The sequence below is a fragment of the Hevea brasiliensis genome, chromosome 14, assembly GCF_030052815.1.
Source record: "Hevea brasiliensis isolate MT/VB/25A 57/8 chromosome 14, ASM3005281v1, whole genome shotgun sequence".
Taxonomy (NCBI): Eukaryota; Viridiplantae; Streptophyta; class Magnoliopsida; order Malpighiales; family Euphorbiaceae; genus Hevea; species Hevea brasiliensis.
In genome coordinates this window covers 19,053,908-19,074,655 of record NC_079506.1, presented here as the reverse complement: position 1 = coordinate 19,074,655, position 20,748 = coordinate 19,053,908, and the positions used below count along the sequence as shown (strand labels likewise).

At 26.9% G+C, this 20,748-nt stretch overlaps 1 protein-coding gene and 1 pseudogene across 1 annotated transcript; both read right to left on the bottom strand.

The window, feature by feature from the left end:
* Positions 1-1,270: 1,270 nt before the first annotated feature.
* On the bottom strand, positions 1,271-3,146 carry LOC131172826 (receptor-like protein EIX2). The gene is made up of 3 exons (XM_058134361.1): positions 2,429-3,146; positions 1,928-2,327; positions 1,271-1,880 (listed from the first exon to the last, which is right to left on the bottom strand). The coding sequence occupies exons 1-3, from the start codon at positions 3,144-3,146 to the stop codon at positions 1,271-1,273; spliced, it is 1,728 nt and encodes a 575-aa protein (XP_057990344.1).
* A 6,937-nt stretch (positions 3,147-10,083) lies between these two features.
* LOC131173352 (protein trichome birefringence-like 12) lies at positions 10,084-11,666 on the bottom strand (annotated as a pseudogene).
* Positions 11,667-20,748: the final 9,082 nt, after the last annotated feature.

The window sequence follows — 20,748 nt, the reverse complement described above, 5'->3', positions numbered from 1 at the left end:
TTGATTCGGTTTTGTATTATAAAAATTTCAGTTATTTTGGTTCGGTTTGATTTTGAAGAGAAAAAATTCGGTCAAATCGAACCGAATAATTTTATTGATTTTTGAATTGATTTATTTTTATGAGGAATTTATGAATTATATGTAATTATATATATATATATATATGTATATATATATATATATATATATATATATATATATATATATAAATAAATTGTTTAATTTCATTGATTAATAGTTATTAGGTTCAAACCAAGGTCAAAATTAGACCAAATAATTTGAAAATCAAGTCTAAATTAAAAAATAATCAAAAATCAAAACCGATCGGTTTGAACCAAACCGAACCAAAATAGAGCTGCTCGGTTCGATTTGATTTTTTATCTATTTTAGTTCGGTTTCTAAAATTTATAATTTGGTTTCATGATTTAATTCGGTACGGTTTTAAAAATTAAATTTTAATAAAAATAATAATTTAAATCATAAATGTTAAGGTAATATTATAAATAAAAATAATAATTAAAAGAGAAATAAATAAAAAAATCTAAATAATAATTAGTATAGAGGAGAGCATTTATGGAAGGTGACATGTGGCAAGTTTTTCAAGAAAAATGTCACATATCATTTCCTTGAGAATAACACTCTACTTTATATATATATATATATAGATATAGATTTACAAAAAAATAAATACACAATCATGCTTATATTTATTTTTTAAAAAATAAAAATTAATCGAAGTATTTCATGCAAAATATGAGAATTGATAAAAAAAATAAACCAATTGAATTGAATTCTTACAAAATTCTAGTTTTCAAAGAGGGGGAATATGTTCTTTGGAAAAAAAATTATTGAGATTTGAGAAGTGTGACTATAGTTTGCTGCAGATCTTATTTTACCATCTGTGAAATGGATTTGAATGTTACTCATTAAGAAATTGGTCTTGGACCCCTTATTTATCTGCCCACTGCTAAGGAATTGAGAGATAAAGATGTAAGAAGAGATCTTTATTGAGTGCTTGAAGCTAAAATGAAGGTGAAACATCTTGTCTACCATGAATTGATGCAAATTCACTAATATGTTACAAAATGCTTGAAGCTAAAAGAGATTATGTTATGCAACAGAGTAGGACAAGACCAGATGAATTACATGCCTTTATTTTATATGAAACTCACTTCTACCGGATTTGCACTAAAGCACTTAATGAAATTAGGCTTGGAAATTGCAACGATTCTGAAGCAGTAGCAGTTTGCGGGCCAAATATAGTAGTCTATCAACGATTTTGTCCACAAGCAAGAAGTAGGCATGGCTCCAAGGTTTTCGATAGAAAAATCGGAAAAGGAACTAAAATACCTCTTGCAAAGCCCAAGCCAATGCTCAAGTAAAACCACATGTCACTAAAACCATCACTACTGTCTTCTACAATGGAACCTCCTCCTCCATCTGAATCATTACCAGGGCATTTGAGGACTAGTGGAGCTCCACGAAGACCAGAGTTCCCATCAAAAGATGATGCATCAAAAGTTGTCACATGCCCCATATAAGGGATCATGCCTGAGAAGTTATTGTCGGACAAATTCAAGTAACCTAAAAATGATAATGTAGACATGCTGGAAGGAATTGCACCTGAGAGCTTATTGTGCGAAAGATCAAGAGAAGAAATTTGCCTCAAGTTTGAAATGCTTCCAGGAATCTGACCGATGACTTGGTTCTTTGACAAGTTCAAAGCCACTAAGCCCACCAACTTTGTGATTTCTTTAGGAAACTCTCCATGTAAGTTGTTGCTGGCAAGGTCTATACTAGTGACCAAGGAAAGAGTTTTTGTATACTTCTGAGCCCCACCTTTTATATTCACAATCAAGCTTTCTTCATAGTAAACGCCTCTGTATTTCCCATACGGTAGATATTCATTTATGTCTTGTTCGGAGACATGGCTTTAAAATCTCCAAAAGTGACTGGAATGCTTCCAGCCAAATTGTTTTTAGCAAGGTCAAGGACCTGCAGTGAGCTTAAATTTGACGGAGTGGAAGGAATTTCACCAAAAAATGCATTTGACCTTAAGCTCAAAATTCTAAGGTCTGCAAAACCACTTCCAATCCATGGTGGAATTTCACACGATAATCTGTTGTTACCAAGATCCAAAGTCTCCAAGTTTGATAAATTTAGAAAAGATGATGGAAGGCTTCCTGTAAGTTTATTATTGGTCAGATGAAGTGACCTGAGCTGATTTAACCGACTAAAAGACAATGGAATCTCCCCGGACAATTTGTTGAAGCTAAGATCCATTGCATTTAGGAAAGAGCAATTCCCAATGCTTGAAGGAATGCTACCTGATAAGTCATTACTGAAAGATCAAGGACCACAAGGGACACCATAGCTCCTATAGAGACGGGATATCTTGATCAATTGGTTACTGAAGAGAGAGGAAGACCAAGTTTGGCATGGATTGAGCAAGTTTTTTCTGGAATAGGACACGAAAAACGATTGTTGGAGAGTTCTAGCAACTCAATCTCAAAAGTGGAAAGGGGAGTTGGTCCTTCTAGAAAGTTGGAGCTCAAATCAACATCTGCAAAGGGAACTACAGTCAAAGGATTTTTTAGCTGGCCATGTAACTGATTAAAAGAAACATTTAACAGTGATAGGTTGGAGGAAATATCCCAGAACCAGTTTGGTATGGAATCAGAGATGCTGGCATTGGAGATATCAAGCGATGTAACTTCTTTTTGTGTTCTTAGCCAAGCTGGAAAAGTAGGACCCAGATGACATGAACCTACTTCAAGATCCTGGACCTGGAATGGAGGAACCCAATTGGAACTTACATTGGAAAAGAATGAATTAGAGCTCAATCCCAAGAACTTCAATTTATTAAGCTTTGAGAACTGCACTTCAGAGATTGAACCTATCAGATTATAAAGGGAAACATCCAAGGCAGATAGCTGAGAAAGCTGACCAAAACTATCAGGAAGAGTCCCGTTCAGTTGGTTCCCCGAAAGGTTTACACCAGTTAAGTTTTGTAAGTTTCCTAAAGAAGCAGGGACGGGGCCATGAAACAAGTTATAGTCTAGAGACAATCCTACAAGATTATTAAGTTGACTCAACCATTCTGGAAAATTACCAACTAAATGATTGTTGGATAGGCTCAAGTACATCAAACTAGGCAAGGGACTGTTTAAACCCCAATGCGTTTCTTCAAGGACTTCAGTCAAACAACCTCTCAATATGTTAAAAGATAAATCAAAATTTTCCAAGTAGCAAAGTTTACCAATGGAGCTAGGAATCCCACCATCCACACTGTATCGTTTACATTTTTAACCCATACTCTGCATTCTGCATCATTTACATTGATGATGTCTTAATCTTTTCATCTTCTATTGAGCAACATTTCAAGCATTTAAGAACTTTTATCTTTGTTGCCAAAAGAAATGGATTAGTAATTTCTAAGTCCAAAGTTAGCTGTTCCAGACTAGGATTAGGTTCTTAGGACACTATATTTCCAATGGCATAATCTCGCCAATAGAAAGATCACTTGCCTTCACTCATAAATTTCTTGACAAAATTCTTGACAAAACTCAACTTCAAAGATTTCTAGGATGTCTAAACTATGTCTTATATTTCTTTCCTAACTTAAACAGATTGCTTCAACCACTTCATGAAAGACTTAAGAAAAATCCAAAGCCCTGGACACAGGAACAGACTTCCCTTGTTTAGAAAATCAAAGCCCAAATAAAGCAAATCCTTTGTTTACATCTTGCTGATCCATTTGCTTTCAAAATTGTCGAAACGGATGCCTCTGAAGTCGGATATGGAGGAATATTAAAACAAAAGAAAAAAGATAAAGAAGTTATAGTTCAGTATGTTTCTGGACATTGGGATAGTATTCAGAAAAATTATTCCACTATTAAAAAGGAGGTTTTATCTATAGTTATATGTATTCAAAAGTTCCAAAGCGATTTACTCAATCAAAAATTCCTTTTGAGAATAGATTGCAAATCTGCAAAAGAAATTTTGAAAAAATATGTTCAAAATATAGCTTCAAAACTGATTTTTGCTAGATGGCAAGCTATTTTGAGTATTTTTTATTTTGATATTGAATATATTAAAGGAGATATGAATTCTATCCCTGACTTCTTGACTCGAGAATTTTTGTAGACCCCTCACCGTGATTCCTAGAAAACCATCGGGAGATTCACCAAAGGAGAGAAAAGAATCAAAAGCAAAATCAACTTCCTCATCTAAACAAAAGCCTTCAAGCCAATCCCAAGCTCTTGCTTTAACTCAACTAAAAGTCACCCCTCAAAACCCTATCGTTTCTTGGAATTCCTTATTCCAAAAAGAGATAGATCTACTACAAAACCCTTCCACTTCACAAGCTTCTAAAGCCCCAAAGGAACCTCCAAAATCACAAGAAAGCCAGCTACAGGAATAGTTAGCCAATCTTATTAACCATCCTGAGCTTTGTGAGGTTCTGAAAGGGTCCCTTCCTGAGGGGCCATATAAAGATGCTATCACTGATATTTGTTTAAAAAATGCAGAGAAAGAGATTATTTTACATAAACCAAAACCTCTTTCTCAAACTATTTCCCAAACCTTTTTAACTTAACAAACTGCTTCTAAAACTAATTTAACCCCCAAGCTTGTTTCCCCAATGAATTTAACTTTAAAGCCTGAGGAACCAATTGTTTCTCAAAATTTTTCACAAAATTTCGGTTCCTCTCCGCAATGGTTTGTCAAAGAATCTTTCCAAAACATTTTAACTGTTGAAGACGATTTTTATGATTCTAACCCTAGTTTGTATGCAGCAAAGTTCTTCAATTATTGGCATTACAAACCGTGGGAACAATCTAAAGACAAAGCTTATTATCAAAGCGTTTTGATTGAAACCGGTTTAATCAAAATAAAACACTTCTCGGAAAACTCAACTCTCCCTCTCCAAATTACTCAACTTGCACCATCGTTAAAGTTATACACCCAACGGATTGGGGACAAAACCTTTCACTTCCCAAAAAATTCTAAGCCAGATATGAAAAAAGCCTTCCTGCCAATCAAACTTTCACTTACTGGGATTACCACCAAGCCTGGATGAATGCCTTTTTAAACCAAAACTCCAATTTAACTCATATCTGGCTCTTCTTTTTCAACATTGTCTCTACTTTTCACTTTCCCAGATGGTTTGCTCAATAATGGGCATGGATGAGAGCCACACCCAAAATCTTACCTTCTGAAATTTATCAAGGGTATACCACTTTTAAAGCCAGATATGTCCCTCCACCAGAAGAAGACTTATTTCATCCATTAACTCTTTTTGTTTTCAAGTTCTTTGTTTCTTAGGTTCTGGCTTGGGAATATAACTTTAAACCTAGAAAACTTATTCAAGGCCCTATTCTGATCCAAAGATTCAAGGTCAAATGGTGGTCTAAGTTCCAAAAAACTAAAAAAGCCTCCTTGGCAACTGTGGAAAAATGTCTTCTAAAATAGTCTGAGGACCGCCAAAAGCAACTTCCCTCTACTTTAACTTCAACTTTCCTTGCCCAAAAATCACATGCAAGCGCTCTACTTGCCCAAGCTAAAACAGAAGAAGAATATTTCACTATAATGAAGCAACTATTATCAAGCAAGATAGATTCTTCTGTAACTTCCAGTAAAGCTAGCACATCATCGGAAGCAGTCAGCCTTGGAAATGACAATGAAGATGACTATTTTGGCATTTTCTCCACCTTAAAGCACTCCTGAATCATCATATGAACACAGGAGTTTTTACTTTTAGCAGACTTCACTTATTTTCACTTTGACAAGGCTGTAGAAAAGACATTTTTTTTTAGCAGACTTTATTTAACTTTTTCACTTCACATGGCTACAGGAAACTCCACTTTCGGCCAACTTTGCCAACTTTTCACATGTGTAATAGTAACTTTCAATTATTGTATAAGGCCCTCCTTCATCTATAAAAGGAGAGGTTCTACCCAAGCTTAGACAGAATTTTTCCATAAGAGTTTTCCTTTACCAAGTTCTAGTTTTCTCCTCTCATCCGATATCCTTTTCCTTGTATTCTTACCCTTTTTACTTTAAATTCTATCTCCATATGTAAGTAACTTTCAAGTGTTAATCAAAGTCCATTTTCGGAAAATTTTGTTCTTACTTGTTTATCTATCAGTGGCTAGTTTTACTGCCCATCTTTATTTTATGTTTTAATTGATTTATATCTTGCACTTTAATTTATCTGTTTTGTTACATATTATTTATGCTTTAACAGTATTTGTGCTTTAATCGTAGTTTTGCCTTTTAATCTTATACATATATCTGTGGCTGGTTCTACTGCCCTAGTTTAATTTGTTTTGTTAATCTTTATGCTCTTTATATTTTGTTTTAATTATTTTGCTTACGGACTACAATATATAAAGGTGCTGCTTTAATAATTTTCATCATATTGATGGCATAATTTAATTTCAACATATTGATTTCAAGAAAAAGTGATTCATTCTTTATCAAACTTTAAATACTTCTAAATAAAATAAATTTATCTATTTATAAGTAATAGAATTTGAAAAATTAAGATTACATTTGTTTTATAAAAAATATTTTTTGGAAATCATTTTTTGTATTTTTCATTATTTAAAACACTAAAAAATAATCAACTGAAAATATTTTTCTAATTAAAAAAAGAATTAATTTAACAGAAAATATTTTTCTGATTAAAAGAAAAATTAAGTTTTTTTTAAGAATGTCCTTTTCTAAATTTGATAATCTTATTAAAATATAAAAATACTTATATAAACACATACTATTAGTTTAATATTGTAACTAAATAATATAAAATGTTTTTAAAAAATAATTTTTATAAAAAAATAATTTTTACAAAAATTATTTTTTATATATATAAATTATTTTCTACAAAATAATCAGAGCCTAATAAAGATAATCAACTTGTATACCTTATAATTAACAACTAATACAATTTTTGTCTCATCAAAAATTACAACATCAACTAAAGAATGTTAAAAGAAGTCCTATTGCAGCAGTAATAGTTTCTTTAAAATTAAACAAGCCGAATATTTTAAAAAAAAATGTCAAAATTAATATGTACAACCATGTTTAAGTGTGCGTGTATATATATATATATATATATATATATATATATATATATATATATATATATATATATATATATATATATATATATATATATAAAAGTTGAGACTATAAAATTGACTTACAAGAACTTGCTATTTAGCTTAAATTACCATATTAAAATATCATCATCTGATTTAATTTGATAATGACAAGTGTTGGATTGTGGTTTATTAAGTATACAACATTTCTCACCAATAAAACTCCTTAATATATATATATAATCTAAGCAGATGAGTTGGATTTTTTTCCCAAGCTTATCTATTTTAAATAGGTTCGTTGACAAAATAAATTTAAAAATTTATGTTGGTAACTTAACTTTTAAAATTAAAGAATTTTTATCTAAAATTTAAAAATTAATTTAGGAATTTTGACTTTTTACAAGAAAGAGAGAAGGAGAGAGAAAGATGAATCAAATAAAAAGAATTAGAAGATATGATATGGCATGCGGCATGACAGTTTAAGTCTAAAAAATCAAAATCTTCAAATTATTTTTCAAAATTTAGATAAAAACTTTTAAATTTTAAAAGTTTTGATTAAATTATTTAAAATTAAAAATTTTAAATATAATCAACAACAAAGTAAAAGTTTGTATTTATTTGGCAAAAGGCCTTTTAAATACAAAGGTATAACCATATCACTTCACTACCCAAGAGCTCAAAAATTATAAAATAATCTTACTTATAATTTAACTTAGTAATATAAAAAATTAAAAATTATTTTGAATTTTAATTTTTTCATTATTATTTCTTGAACATTAGCATAATATTTCAGATTTTATTTTTAGCATATTTATTGTTAGATTTGCTATTATGGATAAATTTTTTCTAATAATATATGATTTTTTAGATACAATTATACTGTAAAAATATTATATTATTACATTTTATGAAGTAATATTTAAAAAAAATAATTAATAATTATGTAAAAATAAATATTTTATTTAATTTTAATAGATCATATAATTATTCAAAATTTTAATAGAAATTTAAATTAGCAACGAGAGCCAATTAAGTGCAAATTCTTAAATTTGGTCAATTATGTGTCAGTTAAGTTCAATTTTACCTTGAGGCTCTTTATGCCCTCTGGTTAAGGAATAAAAAACTAAATAAAAAATGAAAATATTTATTTTAATATGAAATGAATCAAATAATAATTATTATGTAGAGTATTAATTAAAATATTTAAAATTAAAATGCATTTGAGTATTTTTAGGATAATAATAATTGGGTTTGGGATGAGTTCAAATAGTTGAGAATAAATTTTAATTGAGTTTGTGATGAATTTAGATTTTAAGAATGTTAATCGGATTTAATTTTGGGTAGGATAATTTTTCCGGATACCCTATGTACTTTCCATTTGATTTTGCAGTTTCTGGGTAAAAGGAACAACAATTAGGATATTAATAAAAAAACAAAATGAAATTTTGATAAAAATATAGAAACTAAAAAAAATATAAAATATTAAGAGATTAAAATAAAATATATTAAAAATATGAATGAAATTTACACAAAGGTAAAAATATTGGAGGACAAACAATAATTAAAAAAAATGATAAAATTTATAGATAAAATTTAATTTTAAAAATTTTAGACGGTAAATAGTAATTTTCTTGAAAAATGGCATTAAAATTATGAGTAGTTTTTTAATTTTAGAAACTTTGTGGAGGGACCATATGGTTTCACCCCTCACTGCTCCCTCGCACTTACTTTGTGCATAAAGACTATTAAATTTATTTATTTTAATTTATTTAATAACTAAATTTAATAAAGTATAAATAAAGGCAATAAAAACAAAGTAAACATCATTATAATAATCATGTACAGAATTCTTCGCAACAAAATAGCTTTCCGTCATTATTATTTTTATTTTCTTTTATTCTCTTGTAATAATAATAATAATTATTATTATTATTATTATTATTCATCATTTTCGGTTAAAATAGAATATGTATTGTTTTATTTAATTTTTTATTCATTAACCAGTGCATGAGAATATCAAAGGTAAAGCTGGACTTATTTGTCAACTTTCATACTTTAATTGAACCAAATTAAGAATATGGACTACTGATATTTGTCCCATTGACTACTGGTATTCTAAAGAAGTGTTTGTAGATTTCAACGAACAGAGGCTGATAAAGAAGATCTGAAGGGGTGTATTTAAGTGGCGGCTTTATAGGCAAACTTCAGTGGCAGTCAAAAGGCCCCTGAAGTTATCAGCCAGATATTATGAGCCATTTCAAGTGTTGGCAAGGCTAGGTGCAGCTGCATACAAGATACAACTGCCTTAGACTTCTACTATTCATCCTGTTTTTCATGTCTTAAATAAGAAAATAATTAAGTGACAATCAAACACCTATTCTGGATTTACCAACTACGCCAGATGCTCAGATTGTTTTAGCTCCGAAACAAGTCCTGCAAACTATGGTTATTAACAGGGATCATCAGCAGGTCTCTCAAAGTCCTAATTCAGTGAGTTGGTCTGCCACGTGAAGATGTAACTTGAGAAGATGTATCCTTCATTAGAGCACAATTTCAAGATTTTGCATATTCCTTGAGGCAAGAATGTGCTAATGGAGAGGGTATTGCATATAGGAGAACAAGGGATAGAAAGAAATAGTTTTGGGGGCAATTGTAATTCAGAAATAGTGAGGAAGTTAAAGAGTTGTTAGCTAAGAAGTTACAAGTAGTTAGGGAGCTGGAGTTTGCTCGGGATAAACAGACGGCGAACGTTACAAGGGAATAACTGTATATAGAGTAGCTATGTACCAAGGAAGAGATTCATTCAAGAATTAGTACTCCTGAATCACTCTCCCTCCTAGAATTCTCTCTAGTTCTCTTCTATTTCCTCTCTCTCTCTCTCTCTAATTTCTTCTATTTCTGCCAAAGTTCTACTAAAATCAGATTGTTAGGATCTCAAAACCTAACAGGAATTTCCAGTTTAAGAAGAGTGGAAGACAAATTGAAAGAAATAATCATGCACACACATTAGATATTTCAAACGTACATGACCAAGTTGGAAGAAAAATGAAGTCATTCAGTTAACCTTCCAATCACCTATTTCACAACCCAAAAGAATTTCCCATCTCTTCTTTCGTTTTTTTTTTTTTTTTTGTCAACTTACAACTGGGAATAAATTTATTTCCCTTCAGAACGTCAAAGTAAAAAGGACGTAGCGGGAAGCTTTTTTGATCTGAATCTACTGGAAGTATATCTCAAGGAAGTCTGTCTAAAACACCAGCTTGTATTCTGATTGCCTGATTCTATAACTTAGTCCATGAAACTACACAGCATTTTATTGTGTAATGTACAGAAATCCGCAAAATAATTAAAGTCTGGATATAACTTGTTAATGTTGCCTTCTCTCTTTATCGGTTCTTCAAAATGCCTTAACAGATAAGCTCTGACAATATATCAATCCATGCGTCAGGAACACCAGGTAGGCACCAATGCATGCAATTCTGACCCCAGATTGCCATTGGCATCCTTCTTCCCAAACCAAATTGAAGGGTGTGCATGTGCTCTATAATCGCTCAAATGAGTTAGACCCAGCGAGTGGATATCCGTGCATTTCAATGTCAGTTCAATTGCATGATCAATTTGTCTTGCTTCTTTATTAACTCCATTTTTGCTGGGATCAAACCACAAATCAAGCTGTCCAGGTATCAGTATGCAATATCAATGAGGAAATATAAATAAAGGCAAGATTAGAACTACTGACACTATGAAGGGTCATGGTGTTGAAGATCAAATTAAAATTTTGTTCAAAATTTGAACCTGTGGTGTAGCATTCCAGTACAGGTTAATACTTTGTCATTAGTTATCACACTTGGTAAGAAAGCATAAAGGGTGAATTGCCATCAACTTATTCATACCTCATTTTCGTTGAGGGCCTCACTGAACAAGCAACTTCCATTTTGGTTCCACCCACTGCCATAAAAATGCCGCTGTGATTGCAGACGCCAAAACTTGAATGTCTTGCCAGGAACTTCCTTTTGTATATATGAGACCATATTCTCAAGAACAACTTTAAATCCATCAAACAAACCAAGGGAAGGAAGTATCTGTTGGCCAGCATGATAAAAAACAAAAGGTGTGTCATTTGGAAATTTGTCATGACCCCACCTATTCCAGATGAAATAATATAATTTAAAGATGCATTTAGACACTTCAAATGCATAACAAGAAAGAATAAGCAAAATAGCAGATCTGCCAGTACAAGGATGCAAAAAAGTGAAAATAATTATTCTTAATCTAATTCTTTGCTCACACATGGTTGAGCATTCCAGATTCCGTTTACAAATGTTCCTCTTTCATTTGGTATTCATTTCCCTCAACTTCCAGCTAGCATGCTTCTAGCATTCTATTATTCCCTTTACACATAATATACCTTTGCATCATTGTAACTAGATCATTCTGCACACATATCACGTAATGTTTTAACAGTCATCCTACTAGTATTTTATCATAAATGTCCTCAGATATTTTCCCAATTTGTTCTGAGCTCATAATTTGAATACACCACAATTACATGGGCATTTTGTTAATGCATCAAAAGTAATTGCCATATGTGAAAGTAGAAGGAAAACTTTATTTTTGAAATACCTTTTGATAAGCAATAATTTTTCTGAGTTATATCAGGTAATAAGCCAATTTTCATTTCTGGGAATTATACCTTGAGTCTCCAGAGCAAAAACCCAGTTAAGACCATGTAGTTACTTAAAGTGAAACCTAGATGGTTGTAAACTACTTGTGAAAATACTTGGTATGTTTTTCTTGAATTGTTAGATTTAGAATAAATGAATATTGTGTCAAGCTCTACCAAATTAAAGGAACACTACGGCTGTGGAATACAGGCAAGAGAATTAATGTCCAAAAGAGAAAGAGGACAATGAGAGTTGAGAAACAGCAATACAAAATAATAGTGATTGACAAGGACAAGAATATTGCAATACAAGACAAGAACATTGCAATACAAGACTCCTTACCGTGTGTTTTACATAAGAATGTAAGACTATAGACATATCTAGTCGTCCCTAAGTGTTCCAAATCATGTCATAAACCAAGCTACCATTTTTTTTTTCAATGAATCTGCAATAATGCAGATGAAATGCCAAAGCATTAAAAGGTGAAAGAATCAGTTCATTAGAGAGGAAATTACCAATGCCCAGTATTAAATATGAGAACATCATAAAAATGATTGACGGTGGGTCATTCATCTGCAGGAGCGTCATCATCTACGCGATATGTTTCCTTCTATCCATCATTCGCAAGTGCAACTGTTTTGGTTGCCACCTTTATTTGATCAGTGATGAGCAAGTGAGGTTGCCATTTTCAATATTTAAAAAGGAGAAAGAAAAAAGAGATAACATTGTATTCCGGTAGAAGGGAGCCATAAGATTCCAACAAAATGCATTCAGGACCAAGAAATGCACCAGAACTAAACAAGCCTAGTTGACAATTATTCAGTAACGACTATTTTAATGGCAATAAAACTTACTATTTCTATCTGAGAAGATTTATATTTGTACCTAAAATCCAATAAAAAAAATTAAAATGTCCCCTTTGAACGATACAAGAATTTATTTTCTTTTGTTAATAATTAAATATCATTTTAATATATGCGTATAAAAAAAATCTATTTAATAAAATTATTTTTAGAATAAAATAATAAATTGACATATTTGTATAGTAAAATAAATCTATTTTAAAAACTTAACAACCTTGTTGTCTAATGATGCAGAACAAGGATAATGAGTTAAAATAGTATAGACCTTAATCTTTTGTTATTTCCTCTGCATTGCAATGTTGTCTGCAAGGTGTCCGTTAAAATTCACATAGATGTTTAAAAACTTTGAAATATAAACTAAAAACTTTGAAATACAATAAGAATCTCTTACATCATTTGTAGGGCTGAGCAGATTTTGGTTCAAACTGAAAAAACGAATTGAACCAAATCAATTCAGTTCAATCGGTTTGGTTTTAAAATTTAATCAGTTCGATTTGATTTTATATTATAAAAATTTTGATTATTTCGATTCGATTCAGTTTTGAAAAGAAAAAATTGATTAAACCGAACCGAACAGAATTGTAATTTATATGTTTAAATCGAATCAAATCGAATCGAATCGATTTTTAAATTGATTTATTTTTATGGAAAATTTATGAATTATATTTAATTATATATATATTAATTGTTTAATTTCATTGATTAATGGTTATTAGGTTCAAACCAAAGTCAAAATTATACCAAATAACTTGAAAATCAAGTCTAAATTAAAAAATCAATCAAAAATCAAAACTGACAGGTTTAAACCGAACCGAACCGAAATAGAGTGGTTCGGTTCGATTCAATTTTTCACTCATTTTGGTTCGGTTCGGTTTCTAAAATATATAATTCAGTTTTTATAATTTAATTCGGTTTAGTTTGGTTCGAACCGAATGCTCACCCCTAATCATTTGGTTATAATACTTGAACCAGTGATTCAGATGAGAGTTTCTGTAGATTTCTTGACCGTAGATTTTAAGTTGTCTCAACTTTAGTGATATCTATAAAATATAAAGGAAAATGCTTGAGGGATCAAGTTGATCCGCATTAATTGTGGAACAATAGAGATCGTAAAGTCATTTTATATATAAAAATTAAGTTATTTTACTAAAATATCTTTTAAACTATTTTTATGGGAGAATACAAATATTTAAAATTTAAATTTTAAATTATGTCTATTGCATTTTTATTATAGCTACAAATTTTAATACAAATTAAAAGTTTATTTTACTTTTTCTCTCATCTTTTCTTTAATCAACAATTTTCTTTTTTCTTAGAACAAGGTTTACACATTTAAAAAAAAAATATTTATGTAAATTAAAAAAACTTAAAAATAAAAATAAAAATAAATAATATATTTTATTTATTTATTTTTATTTTAATGTGTAAATTAATATTTAAAAAGTACAATATATATTACTTTATTATAATTAAACAAATGATTAATCTAAATTTAAATTGATTAAATTAACTCAATTAAACTAACAATATAAATTAATTAAATTGATTCGATTAATGTATATATAATAATAAATAATTAATTAATATTATAATTTCAAATGAATTCAATTGACTTAATTAAAAAAATATTTCATACAAATAAATTATAAATTTTTACTCAATTGAATCAATTAAAGGATTAATTCACTAAAATATATGATCAATTTAACGTTTTACATATTTAATTAATTCAGTGAACTGAAATATATATTCAATTGAATCATTTAAATAATAATTGTTATAGTTGATCTAAATATATATGAATAATTGAACATAATGTGATATGCCGTATACTCAATTGATTCAATTAACTAAAATATATCTTCAATTGAATCATTTAAATAATAATTGTTACAATTGACTCAAAATATATATAATCAGTTTGATTCAATTGACTCAAAATATATATGGTTAATTAATATAATATGACATATTACATAATCAATTGATTCAATTTACTCAATAATAATTGTCACAATTAACTCAAAATATATATAGTCAGTTGATTCAATTGACTCAAAATATATATGGTCAATTGACATAATGTGACATATTAGATAATCAATTGATTCAATTTACTCAATTAAGGGCTTAATTAATAAAAATATATGATCAATATAACATATCAAATACTCAATTGATTCAATTAACTAAAATATATATTTCATTAAATCATTTAAATGATAATTGTTACAATTAACCTAATATATATATGATTAATGTGACATTGTACATAATCAGTTGATTTAATTTACTCAATTAAATATTCAATTGACTAAAGTATATGATCAATGTGATATGTTATATAATCAAAATGATTCAATTGATTTAAATATATATTCAATTGAATTAATTAAATGATAATTATTATAATTGACTTAAATATATATGATCAATGTGATATTACACAAAATCAATTGATTCAATTAACTCAATTAAAAGCTTAATTCACTAAAATAAATTATTGATGTAATATGTTACATACTCAAATTGATTCAATTGATTTAAATATATATTCAATTGAATCCGTTAAATGGTAATTTTCATAATTGGCTCAAATAGATATGATTAATGTGACATGTCACATACTCAAATTGATTCAATTAACTCAAATGTATATTCAATTAAATTATAATTTTTGCAATTGATTCAAATGTACAAAATTAGTGTGACATTACACATAATCAATTTGATTTAATTAATTCAATTAAAAACTCAATTGACTAAAATATATGATTAATGTGATATGCAATATACTCAAATTAATTCAATTAACTCCAATATATACATTCAATTGAATCAACTAAATTATAATTTGATAATTGACTTAAATATATATGATTAATGTAACATTGCATGTAATCAATTGATTCAATTGACTCAATTAAAAGCTTAATTAACTAAATATATAATCAATATGACATGTCAAATACTCGAATTGATTTAGTTGACTCAAATATATATTAAATTGAATCAATTAAATTATAATTTTTACAAATGATACAATCAATGTGACATATCACATGTTCAGTTTATTTGATTTATTAAAACATATATTGAATTGAATTCATATAAATCCATCCTATTTACTCAAACCAAACAAACATATTAATGTATCTGTCGTCTAATTCAATATCGTATCATAGATTAAATTTAAATTAATTTTAAATTGAATAATAATTATTTAAATTAAATTAAATTAAAATCATTTTTGATTAAAAATAAAATAATTAAATTTAATTAAAATCAAAAATTAAAATTAAAAGTAAGATGAATAATTGATTTAATTAAAATTAATCCTAATATTAACCGGTCATATTTTTTTTTAACTAAACTAGCCATATTAAATGGCAATGGCAAAAAATTATACATGTTGTACCTTACACTTTTTATGTAACATACATTATTTTTGTCAATTGGTACAAAGTTGAGGAAAAAATAAAAAAGCCTCCAAACGATAAATATTGGCTAAGAGAAAATTGTTTCATCACAAATATTGGCTAAAGGAAAAGGTACATGTGCATTATACTCTTTAAAGCTTTAACAAAGTAAAATTAAAATAAATTTTCAAAATTTAAATTTATATATTAAGTATATGTTATTAAAATTTAAATAATTATATATATTTTCTTCAATATGTGTAGAGAAAATAAGTGTAGATAAAAAGTTTGATTTTTTTTTTCTTGAAAATAAAAGCATAATTTATTACTAATTACTAAAAAAGATGATATAGTTGAAGGAAAAATATTAAAAGAGGAAAGAGTAAAAGATAGAGAGATATTTTACCTCCAAAAATATAAAGGATAAACAAGATATTTTATGTTGCTAAAAACTCTTTGATTTACATTAATTGTGGATTCACTTGATCCCTCAATTATGATCCAAATATAAAAAAATATCATCTAGTAAGAGTGTTGGAATATTCCCAGCATGTCTACTCTGATGATTAAGTTAATAACAAATAAATAATAAAAAAATTAAAAAAAAAAGAAAATGATCATTTAGCTAATATTATTTATAAATTATAAAAAATAAGTTGTATTTTCAATGTTATCTATTTTTAATAAATGTTTTAAAATAATTATTTATTATGTACAGCTTAAATCAACACTTCAACTATTAGAATTTAACAAATGAAAGGTACAAATGCCATTCAATAGATTACTATAAAATGCCTATATGGAGAATAATCAAATTTGTAGAATTGTGCTTCCAACTCCTGCATGTAGGAATGAGAACCAAACTAATTAACCCCTTTAATTAAAGACAAAAGTAGCTTCGGATTCTTGAAGTTTGAAGCACTAACTTACCAGAATTAAAAATAGCATAAGATTCTTGATTGTTTCACTTTGCATATCCATCTCCATAGACATGTATCACTGTGTCATTAAATAAGATGAAGAGTAATTTTACATTTTGTTAGAGAGATTTCAATTTATGCTTATAAAATAGTTCAAAGTAAAATCTAGAAAAATCATATAAAAGAATTGAGCATTGAAGGCAAAATAATCAAGACCATGGAATTACTATCATTTAAGAAATGAAAAGAATTCAATTTAATAAATAGTAATTCTCACATATTTTTTGTGGTAAATTTCAAACTTGAGATCCTCTATATTATATTACTCTTTCCCCTGAATCTGTCTCTCCATATAAGCGAAATTGAGAATATTCCTCCGTCAATATAACCATGGTTAGAATATCTACTTTTAAATAATTTAAATTGAAATTTAAAAGAACAAATGAATAAAAAAAAATAAATAACCCTCAAAGGCCATTAATTTTTTTTTTAATTGTTAAGATATGAACTGAATCGAATCAATTCGGTTTAATAAGTTTGATTTTAAAATTTAATCGATTCGGTTAAATTTTATATTATAAAAATTTTGATTATTTTGGTTTGATTCAGTTTTGAAGAGAGAAAATCAGTTAAACCGAACCGAACAGAATAGTAATTTATATGTTTAAATCGAATCAAATCGAACCAAATTGATTTTTGAATTGATTTATTTTTATGAAAAATTTATGAATTATATTTAATTAATTAATTATATATATACATATATTAAATATATAGAGCAATTCAGTTCGATTCGGTTTTTTACTTATTTTGGTTCGGTTCGATTTCTAAAATATATAATTCAATTTTTATAATTTAATTCGGTTCGAACCGAATGCTCACCCTTAATCATTTGGTGACAATGCTTGAACTAGTGATTCAAATGAGAGTTTCTATAGATTTCTTGACCGTAAATTTCAAGTTGTCTCAACTTTAGTGATATCTATAAAATATAAAGGAAAATGCTTGAGGGATCAAGTTGATCCGCATTAATTGTGGAACAATAGGAATAATAAAAGTCATTTTATGTATAAAAATTAAGTCATTTTACTAAAATATCCTTTAAATTATTTTTATGGGAGAATACAAAGATTTAAAATTTAAATTTTAAATTGTGTCTGTTGCATTTTTATTATAGCTACAAATTTTAATACAAATTAAAAGTTTCTTTTACTTTTTCTCTCATCTTTTCTTTAATCAACAATTTTCTTTTTTCTTAGAACAAGGTTTACACATTTAAAAAAATATATATTTATGTAAATTAAAAAAATTTAAAAATAAAAATAAAAATAAATAATATATTTTATTTATTTATTTTTATGTTAATGTGTAAATTAATATTTAAAAAGTATAATATATATTACTTTATTATAATTAAACAAATGATCAATCTGAATTTAAATTGATTAAATTAACTCAGTTAAACTAACAATATAAATTGATTAAATTGATTCAACTAATTTATATATAATAATAAATAATTAATTAATATTATAATTTCAAATAAATTCAATTGACTTAATTAAAAAAATATTTCATATAAATAAATTATATACTTTTATTCAATTGAATTAATTAAAGGATTAATTTATTAAAATATATGATCAATTTAACATTTCACATATTTAATTAATTCAGTGAACTGAAATATATATTCAATTGAATCATTTAAATAATAATTGTTATAGTTGATCTAAATATATATGAATAATTGAACATAATGTGATATGTCGTATACTCAATTGATTCAATTAACTAAAATATGTCTTCAATTGAATCATTTAAATAATAATTGTTACAATTGACTCAAAATATATATAATTAGTTTGATTCAATTGACTCAAAATATATATTATCAATTAATATAATATGACATATAACATGATCAATTGATTCAATATACTCAATAATAATTGTCACAATTAACTCAAAATATATATAGTCAGTTGATTCAATTGATTCAATTAACTCAAAATATATATGGTCAATTGACATAATGTAACATATTAGATAATCAATTGATTTAATTTGCTCAATTAAAGGCTTAATTAACAAAAATATATGATCAATATAACATATCAAATACTCAATTGATTCAATTAATTAAAATATATGATTAATGTGACATGTCACATACTCAATTGATTCAATTAACTAAAATATATATTTCATTAAATTATTTAAATGATAATTTTCACAATTAACCTAAAATATATATGATTAATGTGACATTGTACATAATCAGTTGATTTAATTTACTCAATTAAATATTCAATTGACTAAAGTATATGATCATTGTGATATATTATATACTCAAAATGATTCAATTGAATCAATTAAATGATAATTATTATAATTGACTCAAATATACATGATCAATGTGATATTATACAAAATCAATTGATTCAATTAACTCAATTAAAAGCTTAATTGACTAAAATAAATTATTGAAGTAACATGTTACAAACTCAAATTGATTCAATTGATTTAAATATATATTCAATTGAATTAGTTAAATGATAACTTTCATAATTGGCTCAAATAGATATGATTAATGTGACATGTCACATACTCAAATTGATTCAATTGACTCAAATATATATTCAATTAAATTATAATTTTTGCAATTGATTCAAATGTACAAAATTAGTGTGACATTACACATAATCAATTTGATTTAATTAACTCAATTAAAAACTCAATTGACTAAAATATATGATTAATGTGATATGCAATATACTCAAATTAATTCAACTCCAATATAAACATTCAATTGAATCAACTGAATTATAATTTGGCAATTGACTTAAATATATATGATTAATGTAACATTGCATGCAATCAATTGATTCAATTGACTCAATTAAAAGTTTAATTAACTAAATAGTATAATCAATATGACATGTCAAATACTCAAATTGATTTAACTGACTCAAATATATATTAAATTGAATCAATTAAATTATAATTTTTACAAATGATACAATCAATGTGACATATCACATGTTCAGTTTATTTGATTTATTAAAACATATATTGAATTGAATTCATATAAATCCATCCTATTTACTCAAACCAAACAAGCATATTAATGTATCTGTCATTGTCTAATTCAATTTCGTATTATAGATAAATTTAAATTAATTTTAAATTGAATAATAATTATTTAATTTAAATTAAATTAAAATCATTTTTTATTAAAAATAAAATAATTAAATTTAATTAAAATCAAAAATTAAAATTAAAAGTGAGATGAATAATTTGATTTAATTAAAATTAATCCTAATATTAACCGGTCATATTTTTTTTTTAACAAAACTAGCCATATTAAATGGCAATGGCAAAAAATAATGCATGTTGTACCTTACACTTTTTATGTAACATACATGATTTTTGTTAATTGGTACAAAGTTGAGAAAAAAAAAAATAAAAAAGCCTCCAAACGATAAATGTTGGCTAAGAGAAAATTGTTTCATTACAAATATTGGCTAAAGGAAAAGGTACATGTGAATTATACTCTTTAAAGCTTTAATAAAGTAAAATTAAAATAAATTTTCAAAATTAAATTTAAATATTAAGTATATGTTATTAAAATTTAAATAATTATATATATTTTTTTCAATATGTGTAGAGAAAATACGTGTAGATAAAAAGTTTGATTTTTTTTCTTGAAAATGAAAGCATAATTTATTACTATTAGCTAAAAAAGATGATATAGTTGGAGGAAAAATATTGAAAGA